Here is a 27,444-nt window from a genome sequence, read left to right on the forward strand (position 1 = left end):
ATACTTCAAAGAAATAGGTCAATCAATTGTAAAAAAATTAGTTCACTAATTTGTTAACATTTTGAAGATAGCAATCATAACTTATATTTCTTTGTATACCCAACACTTCTTATAGTGCCTTGAAAATAATAAGTGCTCAAGTAATGAATAGAACCGGACCTGCAATCAAGATTTGAGTTTAAATCCAGCTTCAGACACTTACAAGCTGTGTGATTCTAGGCAAGTCTCTTGACTTTTTGTCTGCCTCAGTTTTCTTATCTGTAAAATAAGCTAGAGAAAGAAATGGTAAACTACTCCAGTATCTTTGTCCAAAAAAAAAAAAAAAAATGACTTGTAAACTCCAGTAGCTTTTTATTGTCTCCAGCTTCAAATACAAAATGGTCGGTTCATTTTAATTCCCTTCAATGCTCTTTACAATGTACCCCACCTTTCCAGTGTTCTTAATGCCAAAAATCTAATGGACATGACCTCCTGGATATTCCCCATACAGCTTCTGACATTTTCACTGATTTTCCTCCAAGCTTAGAATTCTCTCCTCTGTTCCACCCACTGAGCTCCCTGTGTTCATTTAAGTCCCAATTGACATTCCATCTTTTACTGGAACTTTCCCCAACCTCTCCTAAATCTAATACCTTCCCTCTGTTAGTTATTTCCTGTTTAAGTTGTATATAACTTATTTTGAATATATTTGTTTGCATGGAGAAACCTCATTAGATTATAAGATCCTTGAAGGCAGTTATTTAAGAAGGTAGTTATTTAAGAAATGTTTATGAATTGATTTTTATCTGAGACTATTATTCTTGTCTCTGATAAGAGTTATTAGAGAAGAAGCTTTATCCATTATTAATGTTTTTACCATAGATATTATATTAATAGGCACAAATGGCTTGACAATAGCAAGTACAGCCAAAAGAATGGCAGTCACTGACTATTCTTAGTCTAAGTTTCAAGGTATACCTGTGTCGCCTGCATGAGCTGCTGCCAGTGACGGTCTCTGATGGCTGGATTCTGTAGCTCACTTACAGCTCGGAGGGATGTGATCATGTTTTTCACAGTGTTATCCAACCCCACAAAGGCATCCCAGGGCCTCATTTCTTTGTCTAAACTCCTTACATCTTTAGCAAATTTCTTACAGTCAAAGTCCATCTGTTCAACATTAATATCTTTCCACTTGGTAGTTTTCCAGTCATCAATGCTAGCATTCACCTAAAATGAGAATACCCATTTCACAAAGTACTTTAAAAAAAAAAATTCACAAGAAGACAAATATATATATAAACACTGGGAGTCATAACAGAAATAAACATTAAGCTCTTTCCATCTAGAGAGAGGAAAAGCCTGGAATTCCCTTTTAAAGTTCTGTATTTGCAGCAACATCAAGATTATACAATGATCAATTCTGAAGGATGGGAGGTGATTCAAACCAGTTTCAATGTGATGGGGGTTGAGGTCCCTTTAATCACCCTTTTTGAATTCCAATGATATCCAGGCTTTCCCAGCCCCCACCGGTTCTGAGCTAATTTGGACTTTCTCAGCCCATCACTATCTGCTCAGGTTTTCCCCAATCCCCACAAACAGCTCCTTCCTTATCTAAAAACCCATTGAATTCTATTCATTGCTAACTCTGGCTATTCAGCCAGGAGCCTGGGACTCCACCCACCTTCAATATCACCAAGAGCCCTTATTATAAAAAGGGGCAACTCTGGAGTCCACTCTTTGCAGAGGTTCTAAACATGGCATCCTTATACTGGTCATGTCAAGGATTTCTGCCCACCAGAGCCACCCTGGCTCTGGTGTTTTCCTGCCTTTTAATCTTACTTCCACTCTACAATAAACTTTTTTTATCAATCTAGGTTTTTGGGCCTGTAAATTCCTTTACAGGGGACTCTGCACATCACTAAACTTCATTTAACTATGTATCCTTGCACCGAACCAAAAGGGGTTCCCCCTTTCCTAACTCTCATCAAATGGACTTATAATGGAGAGAGCCATCTACACTGAGAGAAGATTGTGGGGATTGAGTACAGATCACAACATGGTATTTTCACCTTTTTGTTGTAATTTGCTTATATTTTGATTTCTTTCAATTTTTTTTCCTTTTTGATCTGATTTTTCTTGTACAGCATGATATTTTGGAAATATGTAAAGAAGAATTGCACATGTTTAACATATATTGGATTATTTGCCATCTAGAGGAGGAGGAAGGGAAGGAGAAAAAAATTTTGGAACACAAGGTTGTGCAAGGGTGAATGTTGAAAATTATCTATGCATGTTTTGAAAATAAAAAGCTTTAATAAAAAATAAATAAAATAAAATTCTGTGTTTGGAAGCTTACAGCATTGTAGGCTCATTATATCTGTCCCTAGTTAAAGAGATTCTCTAACAACAGACCTGGAATTCAAGTTTCCAGCTAAGGATAAGGAAAGAACTTATTGGGGCATTGTTCTTTCACAAGGTTAAAACCATTAGAGCTATTTTACTCCTCACTCACATTGAAAAGAAAAGGATTTAAGCAATTGCAGAAGTCTGGGCAGACCATACTTTTATAGAGAAAAATAACAAAAATCAGAAAAAAGAAAAAAGCTTCGCTCAAGGGTTCTTCTATTATGGCCCCTTTTGGTAATAGGTGAAGCCATTCTCAGAATAATGCTCTGACATAATTGAAGGAAATGCTAAATTTCAGCTGGTAAAAATGGAGATGCATTTTTTTTTTCTCCTCCAAGTTCATGGAATCCTTGAAATCTGTTCCTGGACACCAAGTTGAAAGCTCCAAGCTTAACTCATAAAGATAAAAACCAATTGCAAACCAATGTGATAATCAAGTGTAGAGAGAGGAGAGGGGAGTTGAAGAAAAACAGTTTCAATTTCACTATTTTTTTCATTTTCCTTGCAATGCAAGTGCTGTGACTAGAATTTCCATCCTATAGAAAAATAAGAAGGCTGCCACCATACATCTCCCATACATCTCGCCTGGGAAGAGAAAAACTTCTCAGCTGCTGACCCCAGCCTGCCACTGTTAAACTTGCATTGAGCTTCACTGGATATCCAACTAGTCAAGAAAGATGTCAGATCCTCCCCAGTCCTTTTCCTTCTCAGACCTGCTTGCTCTCTCCCAGTGCCCAAAACAGGTCATATTGCCTTGGTTTGAGAGACAAGCTAAAATTCAAAAGTCTAGGCCACTCATTCCACCTGTGGCAGGCTAAATCTCTTATCATGGTGGAGGTTTCTGTCCTTTCAAAATATATTTCACATTCAATTCAAATAAATTTAATTCAGCAAACATTTATTAAACATGTACTTTATATGTGCTAGATTCTGAGTAATTTTTTTAAAGAAAGAAAAAGAAAATCCCTGGTCTCAAAGAGCTACAAGATATATACAGACTTGTATAATGCATAGTGAGAAGACCAAGGAGATGATGCAGATCAGTTAAATCAGGTTCTTACCAACAAAGAGTAGGATGACTTGAGTGACTAATAAATGTACATGAGTACAAACAGCCCCAGTGGCTATAAAGGAATTCTATCATTTCTGCATTTAGCCTTATCTGCTTTGCATAGATTACTGTGTCTGTAGAAAGCAATAGCTCCCTTAATTCTTATCATTATAAAATTGCATTATCCATATCAAATGTGGGCCACCCAGTGGTCAGAATTAATAGAACTAATCTTCTGAGAACAGTGATAGGTATAGCCTCATTTCCCTGACCAAATGAAAACAGAGTCCCAAGCAGAAGGTAGTGAGATGTACCAAAGAAGCTGCGTTCTATATATTTTTTTCTATATGAACAAATATATCCATATGGCTTGCACATTACTCAATTAACATTTAAGTTCATAATATTTTCCTTCTGTCCTTTGAAATCTCAAACCTAACCCAGGAGATAAAAGTACTCTAAGGAAATCTGAAGGTAGTGGCCCCTGAATTAAACCTTAAAGGAAGAGAATTCTGAAAGACAAAGTTGCTCTAAGTTTGGTGAATAGCCTGTATTAATGTAAAGAATCTGGAGATGACAAAGAGAGATGAGGAAACATCTTATAACCTAGGTTGGTTAGAAAATGTAATCTGTAGTAGGAAGTAAAGTGACATTAGATTGGAGAGGTTTTTTGTAGTCAAATTGAGTTTTTATTTTATTTCTAGAGGCACCAGGGAGCTACTGAAAATTTTTGAGTAAGAGAGTAACATTATCAGATCTAAAAAATTGGAAAATTATTTTGACAATTGTGTGATGATTAAATTGGAAAAAGGGAGAGACAGAAGGCCTGCAAAACAGTTCAGGTAAGTGTTAATGGGGACTTAATTCCCATGTGAAATAGTGACCACATGAGTAAAGGAAAAAGGTTATATGAGATATATTTTTTACATTTTTTATATATATTCTTTAAGCTTTATTTTTTTTAATGAAAGCTTTTTATTTTCTTTTTTTTATTATAGCTTTTTATTGACAAGATATATGCATGGATGATTTTTCATCATTGACCCTTGCAAAAACCTTCTGTTCCAACTTTTCCCCTTCTTCCCCCTACCCCTTCCCCCATATGGTAGGTAGAGCAATACATGTTAAATATATTAAAGTATATGTTAAATACAATATATATGTACATATTCATAGTTATTTTGCTGCACAAGAAGAATCAGATTTTGAAATAATGTAAAATTAACCTGAGAAGGAAATAAAAAATGCAAGCAGACAAAAACGGAGGAATTGGAAATGCTATGTAGTGGTTCACACTCATTTCCCAGAGTATTTTCGCTGGGTGTGGCTAGTTCTATTCATTATTGAACAAATGGAACTGATTTGGTTCATCTCATTGCTGAAGAGAGCCATGGCCATCAGAATTGAGTATCATATAGTGTTGTTGTTGAAGTATATAATGATCTCCTGGTCCTGCTCTCTTCACTCAGCATCAGTTCATGTAAGTCTCTCCAGGCCTTTCTGAAATCCTCCTGCTGGTCATTTCTTACAGAACAATAATATTCCATAACATTCATATATCATTCAGCCATTCCCCAGGTGATGGGCATCCACTCAATTTCCAGTTTCTAGCCACTACAAAAAGGGCTGCCACAAACATTTTTGCATATACAGGTCCTCTTCCCTTCTTTAAGATCTCTTTGGGATATAAGCCCAGTATAGAAACACTGCTGGATCAAAGGGTATGCACAGTTTGATAACTTTTTGAGCATAGTTCCAAATTGCTCTTCAGAATGGTTGGATGTATTCACAATTCCACCAACAATGTATCAGTGTCCCAGTTTTCCCACATCCCCTCCACCATTCAGCATTATCTTTTCCTGTCATCCTAGAAGTTAATCTGACATGTGTATAGTGGTATCTCAGAGTTGTCTTGATTTGCATTTCTCTGATTAATAATGACTTGGAGCATCTTTTTATTTGGCTAGAAATAGTTTCAATTTCTTCATCTGAAAATTGTTCATATCTTTTGACCATTTATCAATTGTAGAATGACTTGATTTCTTATAAATTAGAGTCAATTCTCTGTGTATTTTGGAAATGAGGATCAAAATCTTTTACTGTAAAAATGTTTTCCTAGTTTATTGTTTCCCTTCTAATTTTGTCTGCATCAGTTTATTTTGCTTTTCAATTTGATATAATAAAAATTTTCTATTTTGTGATCAATAATGATTTCCAGTTCTTCTTTGGTCACAAATTCCTTCCTCCTCCACAGGCCTGAGAAGTAAACTATCCTATGTTTTTCTAATTTATTTATAATCTCATTCTTTATGCCTAGATCATGAACCCATTTTGACCTTATCCTGGTGTATGGTGTTAAGTGTGGATCAATGCCTAGTTTCTGCCATACTAATTTGTAGCGAGCTGTCGTCTCCAGAAGCTGCTGGATCGCTCTCTGGGAAGAGATCTGCTGTGTCTACTCAAATCTCTCCAACAGATTCTTCTTCCTGTAACGAACCGTTGTCTCCAGGCAGTTGCTGTTAACTCTTGTCCAAAGAAGTGACTTCCCTTCCTGCAGAGAGCCCCGTCAAGCCTGATGCAATTCAGAGTCTTCTTCTTGAATCCTTGCTCTGAATCTCCTCCAGCTCTTATCCTTCTCCAGGCCGATCTGCTCTCTGCGCCCAGTGCTGTCTCTTTTTATCCTCCCAGAGAATGGGCGTGGGATAATGCAAGGGCTTCTGGGAAGAACCACCCCAGCCAATGAGCTTGCCCCCTCTATCAAGTCAACCTGAGTTCTCACCTTGTAATTGTCCAGAAAACCTGAATTCTCACCTTGTCACCATCCAGACAACCTGAGTTCTCACTTAGTAATCCTAACATCTCCCCCTTTCTTTTGATTTAGAACATAGGACAGTCATGACCTTGAAACATAAATCCATCAATATGGGAAGTATTACAGATAATTACATAAATGACCTTGAAACATAAATCCATCAATATGGGAAGTATTACAGATAATTACATGAATTACATAAGCACATAGTAACATAGTAACATAACACATGCTAGAAGTATATAACATAATCATAAATTGAAAATTTATAAATGTCCATAAGTCCATTGTCCATTAGTCTCATCTTGTGTGAGGAAGTCCAATGATTCCTGCTGGTTTTTAAAGTTCTTTAACAGTCTTCTTATTATCCATGCTCTTTCAGTGTCAGATGTTTCTTAGATCTTCTCCTTTATTTTGAGATCTTTCTCTTTTTCTGTCTCTCTCTGATGGACAAGGCGAATATGACTCGTTGGCACCCATCTGATTCCTTCTCCTGCTGAAGAAATACAAGCAAACCCTCTCTCCCAGGCAGTTAATCTATCTAATTTCCTTCTATTTACCACTTTCTAAATCTCTTCTCATCATCTGACAATTACATTGGAGCTGTTTGCACTGGGCACAGCCCTGTTGGTTTAAAAAGCCTGTATTCTCCCCAAGTGTAATCCATTTTTGCAATCTGATTGCCTTTTTACTGACTTATCAGGTAATCCCTTTCTGCCATGTGATTGCTTCTCTGCTGATTGATTAAATCAGAGTCCTGGCCTTCTAAAGGTTCTTTGGGTGTAACATCAGCTGCCATCATGCCCCAAGTCTTTTTTGCCTGGGGCCCTGGACCTGGGCCCCTCATCCCATTTCCCTGAATTATTCTACACTCTGATGCCCAATGGAGTCCTCTGTTGCATTTTGGACATGGGGTTTTAGGTCTTCTCTCACCCTGTCTTCTCACTGTATCTCCATACCTACACTGAGCTCTTAGATGTCCAATTTTTCCACATTGAAAACATCGCCGAGTTTCTCTAGAAGTCCCTTGCCAGGAGGGACCCTGTCTTTCCACATTCATCATTGTCCGGGTGTAAAAAGCATTTGTTCCCACTGTAGCACAGTGTCTTATGATCTCCTCTAAAGGAGCATCTTTGTCTAATCCCCATATAATTCTTTTGCAAATCTCATTGGCATTTTCCTTAGCCAGATGTCTGGTCATTATTTCTGTAGCTGAATTTTCTCCAATAGTTCTTTTGACAGCAGTTTGCAAACGTCCCACAAAATCTGCAAAAGGTTCATTGGGACCTTGCTGTATTTTAGTGAAAGCCTCTCCGCGATCTTTCTGTCCAGGGAGGACACCCCAAGCTTTTATTGCAGCCTTAGCAATTTGTTCATATATTGTCATGGTATAATCAGTCTGTTCTGAATTCTCTCCATACTGACCTTCACCAGCCAAGTGCTCAAAAGTGAATTGTGTGTTAACTCCTATTTCCAAATTGCATCTGACTTGAATTTTACATAATTCATGAAATTCCGAAAGCCATAATAAATTTTCTCCAGGTTCCAGACATGTCCTTGCTATGGATTTCCAATCATTCGGGGTTAGGACTTCATAAGACAAACCATCTAGTAACATTTTGACATAAGCTGATGTAGCCCCATAAAGGGTACAACCTTTTTTCAAATCCTTAATTTTATTCAAATCTAAAGGTGCATATCTTCTCCTTTTTTTACCTACAGAGTCAGTATTTTCAATCACAGGATATGCATGTATAAAATCACTTATATCCTGTCCTTCTCTCTTAGCTTTAACCAATGCTTTTTCTAATCTTGTCATAGGCTTAGGCTTCTTCACAGGCAATTCTGTTTGTGTTTCTGCCTCTTCCCCTCTTTCTTCCTCCATCTCTGAAGGTGGGGTTGATGTGGGCCTGTCAATAATCTGTTCTCTAGGCAGGGTTGAAGCTTCTTCAAGAGAATCATACCATAATTCCTCATTTAAATCCTCTTGCTCTAGGGAAAGATCTTGATCTTTCCTTTTTTCCTCACACTTCCTCCTCTGTTCCTTTTTAGAACTTTTCCTTCTCCTACAACTTGCTTGATAGTTTAAGGCTAATTGAACTATGTTGTAGATATAAAATACTTCTGCAGAAATTGAACGAGGCCCATTTTTTGCTTGAAATTCTTTCATTTCATATCCCACTAGCTTGCATTTATCTACATCTATCTTTTCTTCCTCTAAGAACCAAGGGGATGTGCGTCTTAATGCAGCCAAGAGTTTAGCAATCTGTACCCAGGTTACAAGTAAACTCTGCTCCTCAATTATGTTGATTATACTCTCTATAGTACCACTCCTGAATGGGGGTGGAGCTGAGGTTGCTTCTGGGGCTGGGGATGAGTCGGCTGAGGTCCAGGGATTGAATATAGCTAACATCTGCCCCATTTCAGCTATAAGAGATTCCTGGTTTAGTCCCTGTTTGGGCGCCAAATTGCGAAGGTCTGGTCTAGCTCTTCTTGTCAGGATAAGCAAATGTCCTTGCCCCACGTTGGGCGCCAATTGTAGCGAGCTGTCGTCTCCAGAAGCTGCTGGATCGCTCTCTGGGAAGAGATCTGCTGTGTCTACTCAAATCTCTCCAACAGATTCTTCTTCCTGTAACGAACCGTTGTCTCCAGGCAGTTGCTGTTAACTCTTGTCCAAAGAAGTGACTTCCCTTCCTTCAGAGAGCCCCGTCAAGCCTGATGCAATTCAGAGTCTTCTTCTTGAATCCTTGCTCTGAATCTCCTCCAGCTCTTATCCTTCTCCAGGCCGATCTGCTCTCTGCGCCCAGTGCTGTCTCTTTTTATCCTCCCAGAGAATGGGCGTGGGATAATGCAAGGGCTTCTGGGAAGAACCACCCCAGCCAATGAGCTTGCCCCCTCTATCAAGTCAACCTGAGTTCTCACCTTGTAATTGTCCAGAAAACCTGAATTCTCACCTTGTCACCATCCAGACAACCTGAGTTCTCACTTAGTAATCCTAACACTAATTTTCAATTTTCCCAGCAGTTTTTGTCAAACAGTGAATTCTTATCCCAAAAGTTGGGGTCTTTGGATTTGTCAAACACTAGATTGCTATAGTTATTGACTATTTTGTCCTTTGAACCTTACCTATTCCACTGATCAACTAGTCTATTTCTTAGCCAATCTAAAATGGTTTTGGTGACTGCTGCTTTATAATATAGTTTTAGATCTGATACAGCTAGGCCGCCTTCATTTGATTTTTTTTTTTCATAGTTCCCTTGAAATTCTTGACCTTTTGTTCTTCCAGATGAATTTTGTTATTTTTTTCTAGGTAATTAAAATCTTTTTTGGGAGTCTGATTGATATAGTACTAAATAAATAGATTACTTTAGGGAGTATTGTCATCTTTATTATATTTGCTTGACCTATCCAAGAGCTCTTAATATTTTTCCAGTTGGTTAGATCTGACTTTATTTGTGTGGAAAGTGTTTTGTGGTTTTGCTCATATAGTTCCTGACTTTCCCTTGGCAGATAGATTCCCAAATATTTTAAATTATAGGCAGTTACTTTAAATGGAATTTCTCTTTGTAACTCTAACTGTTGGATTTTATTAGTGATATATAACAATGCTGATGATTTATGTGGATTTATTTTGTATTCTGCAACTTTTCTAAAGGTGTGGATTATTTCTAATAGCTTTTTAGTAGAATCTCTGGGGTTTTCTAAGTATACCATCATATCATCTGCAAAGAATGATAACTTGGTTTCCTCATTACCTACTCTAATTCCTTTCATCTCTTTCTCAATTCTTTATTGCTGAAGCTAGCATTTCTAATATAATAATGGTGACAGCAGGCAACCTTGTTTCATTCCTGATCTTATTGGGAATGGTTCCAGTTTATCCCCATTACATATGATGCTTACTGATGGTTTTATTAGATGCTACTGACAGTTTTAAGGAAAAGTCCATTTATTCCTATACTTCACTCTAATGTTTTTTAATAGGAATGGGTTTGAATTTTATCAAATGCTTTTTCTGCATCTATTGAAATGATCATATGGTTTTTGTTAATTTGGTTATTGATATTATCCTGGGGATGATTTTCTGTAATATTTTTGCTAATATTTTATTTAAGATTTTAGCATCAATATTCATTAGGGAGATTGGTCTAATTTTCTTTCTCTGTTTTCAGCCTATCTAGTGTAGGTATCAGTACCATCTCTTGTCATAAAAGGAATTTGGTAGGAGTCCTTCATTCCTTATTTTTTTCAAATAGTTTATATAACATTGGAGTTAATTGTTCTTTAAATATTTGGTAGAATTCGAATGTAAATCCATCTGGTCCTGGGGATTTTTTCTTAGGGAGTTGATTAATAGATTGTTCTATTTCTTTGAGAGATACTTTCAAAGAGAATATGTGAGAGACATCTATAAGGAGAATTAGAACCTGACAATGAAATGGATATAAAGAATGAATTAAAATGAAACAGCAAAGATTATTTTGAGATGGTTATCCTGGGTGTCTGGAAGAATGGTGATACTACCTATAGAAATAGGAAGGTGAAATGTAGGGCAGATAATATATTCAGTTTAGAGTTCATTGAATTTGAGCTGCCAATAAGGCATTTAGAGACACATCCAAGAGGCAGTTAGGGGATGTGGGGCTAACGTACAGAGGAGAAAGAAGGACTAGAGTTGGCAACATCTGCATATTAGGAATTATTGGATCCATGAGAATTTTAAAAAACAAGGCTAGAGTAATGAGACAAAGAGGAGGATGAGGGAGGAGAAGTAGGGAGGGAGAGGAGAAAGAGGGAGAAAGGGAGAAAAGGAGGGAAAAGGAGAGAGAAGAAGGGAAGGAGGCAGGGAAGAAGGGGGAAAAAGAGACAGGCAGAGAGAGAGACAGAGGGAGAAAGGGAGAAAAGGAGGGAAAAGGAGAAAGAAGGGAAGGAGGCAGGGAAGAAGGGGGAAAAAAGAGACAGGCAGAGAGAGAGACAGAAGGAGACAAAGACAGAAACAGAGACAAAAAGACAGAAAAGTTTCCAGAACAAGGTCTTGGAGAACACATGCTTAGAGGCAGGAGCAGGTGAGGACACAGTAAAATAGAATGAGAAAGAGAAGTTTGACAGGTAGGAGAAAAACAGTACTTTCTAATAGTGTAATAGAAGTAAAGAGAGGTGAGTATCTAGAAAGAGGTGATCATTCTCAAAAATTTGCAGAAAGGTCAAAGAAAGAAGGGAAGTATAAAGAAAAATCATTAGATTTAGCAGTTAATAGATCAGGGGAGAACATTCAAAAAGAAGTATTAGCAGTCATGGGGTCAGGAGTCAGAATCTGTAATCAAGGGAAGGTTTTTAAAGTATAAAAAATCTAATTATATTTGCAGACAGCAAGGGAAGAGCTGTTAAGAAGTGAACAAAGATTAATGGACGAAAAAGAGAGTTATTGTTTGATAAACTCCCAAAGGAGATAGGAAGCAATGAGATTAGGGTAAAATGGAAAGATTAATCATAGAAAAGACAAAGACCGGGACCACTTCTTTTTCTAAGATGAGCAAATGAGGAAAGGGTATAAATGTAGAGAGCTTTTAAAGGATGGAGAAGGGGGAAAGAGAGGGCTCATTACTGATGGCCTCAGTCTTTTCAATAAAATAGGTTATCTGCTTAGATAAGGAGTGGTGGGAGTATATTTAGAGTGATGATTAGAGTAGAGAAGGTTTGAAACAGTCATTGTAGGGATTGTGATAGAAGTCAATCAAAAGTTAATGACTGCTGAGAAGGCCCATTTGAAGTTAATATATGCTTTAATGGACACATTGTCACAATTCAGTAACTTCCTTCAGTGAAGTTCAGCAATTTGGAAATAGGGAAGCACATAAGAATAGCATAAGGTTGACTAAAAGAATAAACAGAATGATCAAAGTTTCAAGGGTGAATGGATTGAACTTTTTCACTATCAGGCTGGCTACATTGTTCAAATGCTATACATATATTGCCACAATGACAATTTTATAGAACACTCACACATGGTAAGCACTCATTTAGTGATCAGAAAAAAAAAAAAGCAATACAAGGACACTTTCAATGTCTTTCTTAAGAACTTTAGAATTGAGGGCAGCTAGATAGCTCAAATCAGGAATACCTGAGTTCAAATATGACCTCAAACAATTAACACTTCCTAGCTGGGTGATCTTGGGCAAGTCATTTAACCTTAATTGCTTACACACACACACACACACACACACGAACTTTAGAATTAATTGTATGACATGGGAGACATTAGCACAGGATCACCCAGCATTGTATTCCCTCATCAAAGAAGGTGCTATATTCTATGAGCAAAGCAGAATTGATTTAATTCAAAGGAAATGCAAGATGTGCATATTTGGAGAATATACCACAAATAGCCATATGGCTAAATAGTCATATGAATTATTTGTGCCTGACCTGTGGTAGAGGATTGCATTGTAACTTGACTCTAACATAAAGATATCATTTTGGTCTTCTTCAAGAATGAAGAACAACAAGTAGTCAACCACTGAAGAAAGGAAAATGAAGTTACATGTGTGATAGACTGGGAAAACAGGAAGGTATGGAAGGAGTGGGAAGCTGCAATGAGGATAAAGATCAACTTTAGGAGTAAAATGAAGGCAGACCTAATATTAGAGTCCAAGATCTTGTAGTTAAATCTCTTATTAGTGATTTCTATTCTCTTCCCACCAAACTCCCACACATAGCTTCATTATTCATATTGCACTTTTGCAACAATCAACATAAAGGGGAATGTTCTCTTTTGTCATTACTTGTATACTCACCTCTACCAGCTGAATGAAATTAATGAAATTAAATTGCATGACTAGCAAGATGCAGATTAGTCACTTTTCTCTAAACTTCAAAACTCCTTCAACTCTCATACTTATTATTATGGATCAGACATACAGCATTCATACCTAATTCCACAAAAGAATGAATCCCTAACAAAGTAAAAGTCTATCACTATGGAATTCTAATACTTGAGAGCTTATTCAGCATTCTTTTCCCACCAGTCTCTACATATCCCCAGAAGCACAAGACAATTCACATGTAGGTCTTACCCAGGATAAGACCACAAAACTGCAGTGATCCTGTCTGAACTTCAGCCCATTCATATAAAGAGACTGTTTTATCATCAAGGAAATGAAAAGAGCAAAGGAAGGAATAGGGAAGGGTATATCACAGACAGCTGCATCAGACCTAAAGAAAAGAGGACTGAAATCCATCCTGTCTCCCAGAAAAGTTACTCAGACAAAACCCACAGATGACCAATTCTAGACACTATCACATAAGGAGCCTGAGGTAATATTGCAGCCCAGCCTCTGCAGTTTGCCCTCAGAAAAAGGAAGGCCAGAAAATGAGTGATGGGAAAATAAACCAAGGGTGAAACTCCAAAAAAAAATCAAACAAAAAGCTTTACTAAAGATCCAATGAATAATACCCAGACAAATCAATAAGAAAAAATCCTAAAAACAAAAAGAAATAAGAAAATATAAAGCTCTCTTGGCAAATATAATATAAAATAAAGAATACCAAACAGTGTCTGATATAAAACAAATTCTCTGGATTCCCCAAGATCACAAACAACAAGAAATTTAAAAGTGGTCCAAAAATAAATGAAACCTAAGGAAAATGATTATAGCTCTGAAATTGGAACCTAACACAAATTTTAAAAACACAATTGTCAGAGTAAGAAAAAAATGAATTCATGCTAAAGAATAAAAAAATGAGATTGAGAGATTTATCATAAAAATAATACAGTGGAAGAAAATTTAGTAGAAATGAAAAGAAAATTAAAAGAATATAAGATTTCTTTATAAGTTTAAGTGACAGAAAGATAAGATACACAAAGGTAACTTAAGAAAGGTTCAAGCAGCAAGGTGTTACAGTGGATTAAAGCACCAATACTGAAATTAGAAAGACCCGAATTCAAATGTGGCCTCAGATACTTACTAGATATGTTATCTTAGATTTCACTTAACCCCAATTAACTCCAAAAAAGAAACAGAAAAAAAATGATAAGTCTCCTGGAAGAACTTAACAAATCAAAAAACCCAAGTTGAATTAACTTAGCAAGGCCAGACTACGATGCCTGGCTTAGAGTTATCCTTTCTGCTTCCAGTAGACCAAATGGACTACATGGAAATTATAATATCTGTTTTGGATCATGTGATAACCCAGTCCTGCAGTGGTGTGTGTGTTGGTAAATATATAACAATTGACTCTCCAAAAGAAAAATAAATGTACCTATGAGATATTTTAAAGTGTGGGCTACATTAATGTTTTCTTTATCACCTTCTTAAGTCGAGACAATTAAGCTTTAAAGCAATTCTTAATTTGTAGTTTGCTTATTTCCAAGATGCAAATGGTTACACTGAAATTTAAAAATCAGGTCTCAAATTGGATCTAAGAGTCAATTGGAGCTGTTTTTAACAGATCCCTGACTTGGTATTGTGGTATGATGTAGCAAACCTCAGGTATTTTTTTAATCCTCCTTTCACTCCAAGTAGCAAGGGACAGGGCAGCATTATTAAAACAAGAGACAGGTCCTGGCTGTGTCTCTTTCCTTAATACTTATTAATATGATCACATCTAATGATGAAAAAAAAAAAAAAAAAACAACCTTAGAAGCCACTGAATACAAGCCTCTCATTTAACAGATAAAGAAACCGAGGCTCAGAGAGATTAAATATTTTGTCTTGAGTTATCAGCTGGTAACTGTCTGAGGCAAGATTCAAATAGAGGTGTTTCTGATTATGTCTAGCCCTCTATATACTAAACCATTTCTTACTCCTTCTAGCAAATCCACTGTTTGGCAATCTTGTCCCTAAGACGAATGTAAAATATTCTTGAGGAAGGCTCTTTTCCACTATGCCCAACATGGGGCTATGTCCTAGGAGGTAATATGTAGCTTTATGTTAAAAGGACTCAGCAGATAGGGTCATGGTCTTCCATTACTATGGATAATGATTAAGGTCATGATTAAATTTGAGCAACACCTCATCCTTTTCTAAATCTCCTGGTAGAAAGAGAAGTGGGAATTAAAGGGCATTACAAATAAAAGGCCAGGCTAGGTTAGGAGGCCAGGAACATCAATATGTAACGTTCTAAGGCTGGAATAGAAATGGGAAAAGGCAGGGCTTGGATGGGACCATCTCATGCCAGAGGAAGTTCTCTGTGGGAGGAAAAGGCTATTTATCTAGTGTTTCAGTGAAATTAGTTTGACGGAACTCTCCCTGCCTAAAACTTGACCTTTTAGGTAACAACACGTTCCATATGCAGCTTTGAATTATAAACATGGTGTTGTGTTAGATCCAAAAACTCATGCCTTGCCCTAATACACAATACTCAGGCCCTAGGGAGACTGGACCTTTATAACTTATATCTGAGAAGTAATTTAAAAGATAGCATACCCATCATATATAATGGGAAAATGAGTGGATTGGTCATGTAGCAAAAATTAAAAATAATAGGTGGGCAGCTTCAGTGCTACATTGGAATTCAGAGATGTTCAAAATACAGTGGGTAAGTCCTTTTCTATAGATTTATGCAAAGCTATGAACAATCATACAGGACCAGATGTGGAGAGATTTAGAGGTATATCAGAGGAAGGAGTACTAATGCCTAGTTTTTTCATTGTGCTCCACTCAGCAGTTTGCAGATTAGATTTCAGGCATCTAGACTAATTTGTCCCATTTCTTCAACACTAATTCCTTCACCAAACTTTGTGTCTATGCTGGGTACATGACATAGTTCTGGCTCTCCTGGGACTTTCTGGAAGAAATATACACAACCATGATACAAGAGCGTATGAGTTAAATGTTAAGAATAGGTCCATACAAAGTTTTACAAAGTGTTCTGGATGTGGTGGACATCCCATGTAATATCTATCACATTGCAGTAGTATAAACAATCATTCTGGCTCATGTACCACCTTTCTTAAGCCTATAGGAAAGCAGGGTATTATTTTGGGCAGCCTAGCTGGTACAGTGGACATAGTATCAGGCCTGGAATTGGGAAGATCAGAGTCCAAGTTTGATGTCAAATACTTGCTAGCTGTGTGACAAATCACTTAATCCTGTTTGCCTCAGTTTCCTCATCTATAAAATAATTTATTTTTGACCAGCTGAGTGACCTCTTTAAAAACCAATGCCATGCAAAGCTTCCTGGTTAAGCACATTTGGAAAGAACCTTGCTGGTCAAATTCAAAGTTGGTCCCATTTGCTGGCCTCAGCCCCATTATCCACCGTTACCACTCCCCCTATCCAAAGGACTCAGAAAAAAATAATCTGTGGTCACTCTTTTTTTGTACATAGAAAAGAATCAAGTACTTTTGCATGGAACAGCTTTCAAGATATGCCTGTAAGTCTCCTGAAACTTAACTCTGAATTGGTCTCAAAATTTAAGCAGGAATCTATAATTGATAGGCCTTTGCAATTTAGAAATTGCCTTAGCATCAGGCATTCCAATGCAATAACAGAGAGACATTGGACTCTGCTCCAGGAATGGGTCAGTTTTCCTGTGTGCTGACTCAAGGACACTTTCTGCTTAAATTATTAGTTTATATGAGTTTTGAAATCCAAACTTCCATGTTGTACAGAAAGTCCAGTTCAGCTATTGTATTTCACCTCACTTTTTGGATCCTCAATCTCTTGACAGGAATAAAGTTTCTTGTTCTTCAATAGACCCAAAATGTGTTTTTCACATTCTTCTCACATTATTGTTCTGTTGTCTTATACAGTTTCTAGCTTACCAGAATCTTCTGTTCCCCTGTAATTCAGTTTAGGAGGAAAGTTTCCCAGATTCCATCATCCTGATGGAATAATAATATAAAGATATAATCTAAATAATATAAATAATAATCTAAAGATAAGGAGCAGTGTGAGCACTAGTTAAATGTGAAAAGTCACTTTCACCTTGGTGGGATAGACGGTATCAGGGAAGACTATGGAAGAATTGACACCTGAGTTGGAATCTGAAGGACAAAAGGAACTTCCATGTATGTGGTGATGTCATGAGTGAGGAATGATGGAGAAGGAGGAATCAAAATGATTTCCACATTACAAGTCTGAGTGACTGATGTTGCTTGGATGAGCATCATTAACAGAACAATACTATTTTTTTTAAAAAATGAAAAAAAAAAAAGTAAAGTTCTGGTAAACCTGGGAAAACCAGGTTGCTAAGTGGTGCAGAGAGAATATCTGGAGTCAGGAATATGAGTACAAATTTGGTCTCAGATATGTACTAGCTGTGCAACCCTGGACAAATTGTTCTGTTTGTTTTCTCAACTATAAAATGGGAATAATATTTTACAGTGCTTAGGATATTGCTGACACATAATAGGTTTTTTATAAATGTTTATTTCCTTTCTTTCCCTTTTGCTCTTCCATGTAGCAATAATATACTCCAGACATCTTCTGAGGGGAAATAGGTAGATGATCTGTATATTCCTGCCTCTCACCCCACTGCTCCTCCTATGTGTAACATAGTGTCAACTAGGCTAGCTTGCTTGAGGTTTAAGATGTCTAGATTTTTTAAAATGTATTTTTCCTTCAATTACATGTCAAAACTATTTTTAACATTTTTTTAAAAAAAGTTTTGAGTTCCAAATTCTCTTTCTCCTCTCTCTTCCTTCTCCCTGAGTTAGTAAGCAAATATATGTTATACATATACAACAAGATATGTATGTTGGGAAAAGTAGTGAACATCTGAAATGAAATGCAAAACATCTATTATCCCTGCAAACTGCTTCATGTATAGAGAATTTTAAATATCCTCCCAGCAGGATATGGCATTAATTAGCATAACTATTTATTTATCTGGTTAGACTTTTACTTTCAAACATATGTTTTTGAGTGTGCTATGTTTCCAACATTCCTTTTGAATATAAGAAATAAATACCTATCCAATCTCTCATATTTTATTTTGAATATCTTCCTGCTCCTCTTTTTGAAGAAACTCTAGATGTGCGGCTAAACCTAAGCTTTAAAATATAATTTATTCCCAGATCACTAGAATTAGAGTTTAACAAATCAAAGAGTTTGAGAAAAGGGAATTTAGTCCTCTTCTCATTAGAAATCTGTTCCTCTGTATTTGAATAAGTCTGGATTGCCTATAAAGGTACAAAGCAGAGAGTAAGTGCAAATTCCCCCGTTGTTGTTCTAATTCCTCCTTCATCTCTTCTGCTTCTGCTTTTCCTCTTCCTCCTCTTCCTCTTCCTCCAGCAAGGTGAAATGACTTGCTTAGGATCACACAGCTAGTACATGTCTGAAGTCAAATTTGAACTCAAGTCCCTCAGATTTGAAATCAGAGGTTAATGTCCTATCCACTGGGTCACCTGTCTCTGTGTAGAACCTCTAAATGCAGACCATAGAGCATTGATGGGAGAATACACAAATCACTACCAAAAATAATAAACACAAGCTCTAAACTCCAAAGCTGGAATTGTGTCAGAAAGGGTCAAAATGCTCCTAAAGAATTTAGAAGATAAAAAACACCTTAAAACAACATAGAATAATAGCTTAAGGAAGGAAAGTACTTTTCTACAGTGAGATGTACAAAGGAAAGGCAAATTTCTAATCCATTGCTTGGAGGCGACAATCAACCTCAAAACTTAGTTAATAGTCAAAGGGAAGAAGCTTCTGCTTTCCTCACTTAAAGATCCTTGCCTTCACTGAAAAGATCTAAGTAGCACACCTGATGGAACAAAAGCAGCATCCAGCCTCCCTCCCCAAGCCATTCAGGGTTGGAAAAGAGTTTGTAGCTGTTCACTGAAAGGCAAGCTCAGGAGATCTAACCCTCCCAGGGAGATACCCACCTTGGCTAATGCCACTACTTCAGTGCCAGCACAGTTACAGAACCAACTGCTTGACCCAGTCCAGAGGCATACTGCCCATTCTGGCCATAACATCCTAGGAAGAACTGCCCAGTTGAGTGGTGCCCTCTACTAAAGACACTATGCCTTGCAAAGAGCCAGTTCAGTGAAAAGATAGTGCAACTGAATGAAGGAAAAGCTTTAAAAAATTTCACAAGGATTTTCTGGAGCAAGGAGGAGTCTCAAGGTTCTGCAGTACCAGAGTTGTTGATTGCCACACTCACTACCATTGTATTTTAATTTAGTGCCCATTCTTCCTTGCAGTGGTGATATGAGTTGGGCTAGAGAGTTCTGAGGGTTGTTTTACATAGAATCCTCATACTTTAACCAGAAAAGCAAAAATCAAAAAAGATAATCTAAAACAATAGCAATTTAAAATTTTTAAACAAAATCCTGACAAAAATTCTACATCACTATATCTAAAACATTCAATAGAATCAAATTGGATTTGTATCAAGGATACAAGTATATTTCAACAAAAGGAAACCAATTAAATAAGCATTTTTTTATAAAGAAGCATTTAAGACTACACAATAGTTATAGAAAAATTTTTTTGACAAAATGTATCATTTGTTTATAGTAAATGATGAGGAGTAAACTGAGGTATAAACCAAGATGGGTCAGGTTTTTTTTTTTTTTCTCTCTCTCCTTCCTTCCCCCAAAGTAACCAAGGGCAGGTCGACAGCAAATGAATTTGCTACTTAATGCTGTATGGAAATAAAGTCTTTATTGATAGTAAAGGGATAGGCAAGCTTTTGGCCTTCAGGAAGACCCAAACTGCCTGCAAGGGGACGTCAGTTGACGGGCATTGGCTGGTATACACTAAATGCAAAGATTTCATTTTTCAGCCTTCCTTATATACATAACTAGAGTCATCAAAACAATGTTTGCACAGAGATGTTATCAAGAGGTTCCGGAGATATTTGTCAATAATACAAGAATTCTCTTCTGTTGTAAATAAGACAGGAATTTTCTTATTATTGTAAATAAGACAAAAATTCTCTATTATCTCCTTCAGTCTCTCCCCAGAAAGGAATTTCAGATCATTAGAATGGGGGCTGAAACCCAAGCCAGCTGGGGGCTGGGTACAGCCCAAACTGGCTCAGATACAGATTTTGTAAGTCAAAGGTACAAGGAATCTTAAAGGGGGCTACGCCTGCATCAGTAGAGACTTCAAAGCAAAAGTATAAAAGTACAAAAGTATGTATGTAAAACCAAATCCTAGCATTATTTGAGGATACATTAGAAAATTTCCCAGTAGATACAAGAATAAAGCAAGGATGTTTTCTTTTCCCTCTGTTGTCTGACATAGTTCTAGAAATGCTGACAATCACCATCAGAAAAAAGAAATTAAAAGCATATGGATAGAAAAAGAAGTGAAGCTAACCCTACTTAATAAAGCCATAATGATTAAATTAGAAAATTCTAACAAATCAGCTAAAAAGGGGTAATTAATATCTCTAATAAATTAGCAGAATAAAAAATAGACCAACAAATATTAACTGTATTTATATATAGCAACAAGAAAACTCAGTAGGAAATAATAGAGTGGAAAGCCCATTCAAAATAATAGTAAAATGAATAAAATATCTGAGAATCAATCTCCCACATCACACCTTATACAGATATAGACACAATTTAGAAAGAACTCTGTAAAGAAATAATGATTTACGCTGTACACTTCAATGCTGTATGAAGATGTATTCTGATGGAAGTGGATATCTTCAACATAAAGAAGATCCAACTCACTTCCAGTTGATCAATGATGGACAGAAATAACTACACCCAGAGAAGGAACACTGGGGATTGAATGTAAATTGTTAGCACTACTGTCTATCTACCCAGGTTACTTATACCTTCGGAATCTAATACTTAATGTGCAACAAGAAAATGGTATTTACACACATATATTGTATCTAGGTTATATTGTAACATATGTAAAATGTATGGGATTGTCTGTCTTCTAGGGGAGGGAGTAGAGGGAGGGAGGGGATAATTTGGAAAAATGAATACAAGGGATAATATTATTTTTAAAAATTACTCATTCATATATACTGTGAAAAAATTATAAATAAAAAAAGAAAAGAAATAATGATTTAATTAACTAGAAATTCATTGGTCATGGTTAAGTCACAAAAATATAATAAATTAAAAAATGATACAATATAATCAAATTCCCATGAGTAGGTACTTTATAGAGTTTGAGAAGTAAAGTAAAATAAAGTAAAATAAAAAAAGACCTAGAATCTCAAGGGAAATAATGAAAAATAAATCTTTAGACCTCAATTTATATTGTAAAGCAGTAATCATTAAAACTATTAAGAACCTCAGAACACAGATTACATGTGAAAGATATTCCTATTCGACAAGAATTGCTGAAAAAACTGAAAAGCAATGTGGCAAAAGATAGGCTCATACTGGCAATACAATATAATATAGTATCAAATGGATACTAGAATATTAAAAATCTTATCTTTAAAAAAGTAGAGGAGAAGCAAGTCATCTTTTACTACAGGGCAAATTCTTAAATATTTACAGTAGCACTTTTTATAGTAGGAAAAAAGTAGATCAATTAGATAATAGTTATTTAAATGATAACTTAGAATAAATTATGAATATGATGAATACACATGGGAAGACATATGACTTGATACATAATCAAGAATTTGAACAAGATTACGGGTGTAGGGATAATATTCTGAAGCAGGTTGTGGTCCCTTTAAGAAACTATTTCCTATTGATCTGTGATTCCTTTCAGATTCTCAGCCCCTCCTGGCTGAGGCATATCCTCCCCAGGCAAGTTGTCTTTCCAGGATGCCAGAGCCTTTGATTCAATTACAAATCCTGGTCAAAAAGCATCCCTTTGAATTCCAACAGGAGATCCGGCTTGTCCCAGCCCCCATCAAGACGCACATTATAATAAGCTTCCATCAACTAAAGTCTTTGCAGGCAGCCCTCTTTACTGCCAGGACCTTCTGTCCACTGAGAATTGCATTCTCAGTGCAAAACTCCATTTTCCATAGATCTGCCACTATAGAAGTCAGTCTCTTGGTAAACTGATTGCTATCTAACAATAAACTTTTTTTTTTGCAACTAATATTTGGGAATGAGTGAATTCTTTCACTCCTAAAACCTGTGGCCAATTTAATGGGGATTCTTAATAACTTTCTTATAGCCACTAACCTCTAGCCCACCAGGAATCTAGACCACTAAACTTTATCAGTTCCTTCCTTCCTTCCTTCTTTCCTTCCTTTCTTCCTCTTTCCTTTCCTCTCTCCCTACCTCCTTCCCTCCCTCAATCTCTTCCTTCCTTCCTCTCTCCCTCCTTTCCTTTTTAAAATAATGGCAAGAAAACATAGGTGATATAAAATGAATGTTATCTATTAAAATTTTTTTAATAAAAAAATTAAGCCTAAAGTTGAATTTAGTCTATAAAATCCCCCACCTTTTAAGTAGACTGACTGAATAATAAATATTTGCATCATGATAACAATTTAATCACTTACCAAGACGATCATATCCCAGAGCTCTTTCAACAGGCGAACCTCCTTGTGACAGGCTTTAAGTTGTTTATAATCTGGGACTGTGACTTCAAACAAACCAGCTGACTTGGAAAGTTGTTCCATGATGTTTTCCATAGCAGCAATGCTTTTTTGTTGCTAGAAATAAAAGAAGAATGCTAAAAATAAATGTTTAAAGGTTCCATAACTTTCCAAATCCATTTTAGGCCAGAGACCAATGCTTTGCAAATTGATTTGGCTATGGATGACTTTGGGGCTTGAAATATAATAGCAGAACACAATAAATACTAGTTTGGATGGGGACTTGAAGGTATAGAATATCTCCAGAATAAATGGGATTTGGAGAAACTTTGTAATAAAATGAAGAGAATTAAGCTATTTCACAATGAAAATATTGCCATCTATGTATATATATAATTTCAAGTTTGATATTTTGGAGGTAAAATTTTTATCAACATTACAATTTTCCCCATGAAACTCCTATTCACATCATAAAGTTCCACAAAACATCATTCTTTGCTGCCTCATTTCCCCATGAAATATTGTTTCTCTTTTTCTTGTCTTAAGTTTTTCTTAATTATTTCCTCAAATATTTCAGACTATGATTCCCTTTATTTTTTAAAATTTTATAATTATAACTTTTTTTTGACAGTACATAAGCATGGGTAATTTTTTACATTATCCCTTGTGCTCACTTCTGTTCTGATTTTTCCCTTCCTTCCCTCCACCCCCTCTCCTAGATGGCAGGCAGTCTTATACATGTTAGATATGTTATAATATATCCTAGATATAATATATGTGTGCAGAACTGAATTTCTTGTTGCACAGGAAGAATTGGATTCAGAAGGTAAAAATAACCTGGGAAGAAAAACAAAAATGCAAACAATTTATACTCATTTCCCAGTGATCCTTCTCTGGATGTAGCTGGTTCTGTCCATATGATTCCCTTTAAATAAAAACCTTATCTAGTCCTGTATTTTGTATCACCCAGGCATCACCAATTTTCTGGGGAAATTATTTTGAATGAATATATCCTAACCCTAAGTTTTTGTCTCCATCTTCCTCATTATCAGTATGGTAATAGTAACACCCTCTTTAAGAACCTCCACTGAGTGTGGCAAAGGCAAGGAAAGGAAGGAAAATTTAGATCCATTAATTTGCCTACTTATTCCTAGCTTGGATTAAATTACCAAAATAATCAGGTAAAGGGCAATGCTTGAAACACTGGCTAAAAGAAGTGTTGACATTACCAACGGGAATTTGGCTATCCATTTTCTCTTTGCACCCTGTGACCCAATCCCTCTCTTTCCAATGCCAGTTGGGTTGTATTTCACTGTCAAAATTTCTCAATATGGAAGGTAGAAAAAGCATTCCCTGATCTCTGATCAGAAAGTTCAAATCAGGTTCATCCTCTAGGAGCTTTCTGGATCAGGAGTTATGAAAGTTACCTAGGTCTACTCCATTTTAAATACACACACCCATCAATATGACTGTGATGCAACCCAATAATACCAGTGAAATTTCAAGGGATACTACCTCTTATACCCAGCACAATTATGGGATTTGGAACTAGAAGGGATTCTTAAGAGTGCATGTGATTCTCAACTTTTTTTTATGCCATGGATATCCTCTTCTACCACTTGCACATACATATATTGGAGGTCTGGTGACGCCTATAGATACTTTTTCAGATTACTGTTTAAACCTATGTTCACAATTGAAGAAAATGCTACATTTCAGTTAAAGATTAATGAAAATAAAGATTTTTTAATATCAAAATTCATGGACCCCACTAAAATCTTCCCATAGAATCCTGGGTTAAGAATCTTTGATTTATATCATATCACTATCAAATTTATAGAGGAGGAAACTAAATTCCACAGATGTTAATGACTTACATAAAGTCATTTAGATATAAAGAGCTGAGACAGAATTTGAACTCAGATCTTCTAAGTATAATTCTGGAACTCATTCTTCTGTATCCCATTTTTGGGGGGTAATAACACTGAAGGCTATGAGGTATTTTCAGAAGTTGTGGAGGGAGGTAAAAAAAAAAAGAGAGGATATCATTGAGTAGATTTCTTAAATATGATTATTTCCTCACTCCAAGTTTAAGTTCACTGTCCGTGGCCCAATTTATACACCCCCACATTTACATAGAAATAAATATTATGGCTCTGAGGTCAGGTAAATTTATCTATACAATCACAAGAATTAAATCATAAAGGAATAACGAAACCATACAGAATGCCACTTTTCACTGTTATAAGTCATGGGCCAAAGGATGATCACATCCTTGAACCTTTGATTTAAATACCTTATTCAGGGATTTGTAGGGAGCAGGATCTGTAAAATTAAAGGGGGCATCTCGTCTGAAAAATTCTCTAAATTCATGCTGCTTGAGCTAGAAAGAAAAAGAAAATATAGACTTTATATTTCTTTTTTTTTAATTAAAGTTTTTTTTTTTTTTCAAAACACATGTGTGGACAATTCTTCAACATTAGCCCTTGCAATATCTTGTGTTCCAATTTCCTCCTCTTCCCCCACCCCTTCCCTTAGATGGCAAGTAGTCCAATATATGTTAAACATGTTAGGAAATATACATTAAGTCCAATATATGCATACATATTTATATAATTATTGTGTTGCACAAGAAAAATCAAATCAAACCAGTAAAGAGAGAGAGACAGAGAGACAGAGACAGAGAGACAGAGAGACAGAGAGAGACAGAGAAAGAGAGAAAAGAAGCAAAATAAAATGCAAGAAACAACAAAAAGAGTAAGAATGCTATGTTGTGAACTACATTCAGTTCCCATAATCCTCTCTCTGGGTATATATGGTTCTCTTTATCACTGAACAATTGGAACTGGTTTGAATCATCTCATTGTTGAAGAGAGTCATGTCCATCAGAATTGATCATCATATTGTTGAAGTATCATTGTTGTTGAAGTATACAAAGATCTTCTTGTCCTGCTCATCTCACTCAGCATCAGTTCATGCAAGTCTCTCCAGGCCTTTCTGAAATCATCCTGCTGTTCATTTCTTACAGAGCAATAATATTCCACAACATTATATACCACAATTTATTCAGCCAATCTCCAATTGATGGGTATCCATTCAGTTTCCAGTTTCTGGCCACCACAAAGAGGGCTGCCACAAACATTCTTGTACATGCAGGCCCTTCTTTAAGATCTCTTTGGTATATAAGCCCAGTAGTAATACTGCTGGATCAGAGGTTATGCAGAGTTTGATAGCTCTTTGAGCATAGTTTCAAATTGCTCTCCAGAATGGTTGGATCAGTTCACAACTCCACCGATAATGTATTAATTGGACTTTATATTTCAAACAAATGACAAAATAAACTAAATAGTCCAGTTTATACAGTTTGTTACTACAAATCAAATACCACGTTGCCCCAATTCCAGCAGTATCTGAGAGCTGTGTACTACTTACTAATAGTGCTATTACTAGGGGGAGAAAACACAGCTTTACCAAAGATGCTGATATTTAATGGGATTTAACAGCTCTTGGATTCCAGCACCATTAAAAACAACTGGGTTTAGCATCCAATTAACAAGAATAAATATTTAAAATAGGATATTACAAGATTTCAAGTGTTTCCATCTCTGTCTAACCTGGTTAAACTCCCCAGTACCATTCAGTGTGTCCCTGTTTCCCCTCAAATAAATTTGCCTTCAAAAAATTGATATGAGAACATTTGTGATACTAACTGCATGTAGGTACATTTTATGAAACTTGTCCTGGGCATTAAAAAAAAAAGTTCTGTTATGGCTCTGCTTAACAGGATTCCTTCCCATGGTACCTCAAACTGCTGGCATTTTCTTCTAATTATATTAACTTCATTGGCCTGTAGCGGAGCCACATTTTGTTTGACTTGTATAGCCACTTTCTTTGTTTGGGTCCACTGCTCTGGTAGTTCCTAGAAAAAATAATGAATAAGGAGGCTACTTTAAAAATCAGAAAACAACAGATAAAGGAGAGTTTTCTTTCCTCTAAACTCAAAGGTCAAATACATAATTCACAAAAGCTAGAATTGTATTCAGCAAATGCTATTTTCACCATGCTGAACCCTATTTGAGGTGCTATATTAGTAATTAATCATATCAAGTGCAAACTCTCATTCTGAGTTCCAAGACCCTCAAATAACTTATCCTAATTCTTATACCTTGTCAATCTTTCCTTTCTTTCACCTCTTTCATAAATTATGCATGCTGAAAATGATTATCATCATCCACATATGAAAGGATCATTCCTTCCACCTGCCTTTTTAAAAAATGCTGAACTTAGTAACCATCAACAAACATCTATTACACAAATAAAAATAAAAATAATCATACCTGAAATAAGATTTCCAAAATAGTGTTACATGAACATTTGCAAAATATACTATAGTATAGTATATAATATCAGTGTTCCAAATTGGCTTAATTCGATGTTTCCTACAACCAACATGCAATTTTCATATTTGTGCCTTTGCATAGCCCTTTGCTCCTCACCTACTCATTTTAAAACCCCTAGCTTCTTTCAAAGCAACTGTTAGCTGCTATTTCTTACATAAGCAGCAGATGGTGATGTTGAACAATGACAGAATGAGCAAGGTTGAAGGAGAGCTCCCTTTATCTTTCTTTTATGAAGGCATAGATTCAGTTTATTCCTCTTGCCCGTGCTAAGCCTTCTTTTAAAAGTCCAGTGGCATTTCTGTAATCCCTGCCATTTCGGAGTTAAGGGAGTTTGGGAATTCTGACCCGACAAGAGGCAGAATTCTCCA

The 27,444-nt window shown here is 36.2% G+C and overlaps 1 protein-coding gene across 1 annotated transcript in view; it reads right to left on the reverse strand.

Annotated features, from left to right (window-relative positions):
- DNAH17 (dynein axonemal heavy chain 17) overlaps positions 1 to 27,444 on the reverse strand; it is a 288,979-nt gene that overhangs the window by 175,225 nt on the left and 86,310 nt on the right. Inside the window, exons 23-26 of the mRNA XM_074260267.1 lie at positions 26,479 to 26,595; positions 24,973 to 25,059; positions 22,641 to 22,793; positions 958 to 1,206 (exon numbers count right to left, since the gene is read on the reverse strand). Coding sequence (XP_074116368.1) covers positions 958 to 1,206; positions 22,641 to 22,793; positions 24,973 to 25,059; positions 26,479 to 26,595 — 606 coding nt within the window. The remainder of the gene's footprint in view (positions 1 to 957; positions 1,207 to 22,640; positions 22,794 to 24,972; positions 25,060 to 26,478; positions 26,596 to 27,444) is intronic.

This window comes from Sminthopsis crassicaudata, chromosome 4 (genome assembly GCF_048593235.1).
Source record: "Sminthopsis crassicaudata isolate SCR6 chromosome 4, ASM4859323v1, whole genome shotgun sequence".
In the NCBI taxonomy this organism is placed as follows: Eukaryota; Metazoa; Chordata; class Mammalia; order Dasyuromorphia; family Dasyuridae; genus Sminthopsis; species Sminthopsis crassicaudata.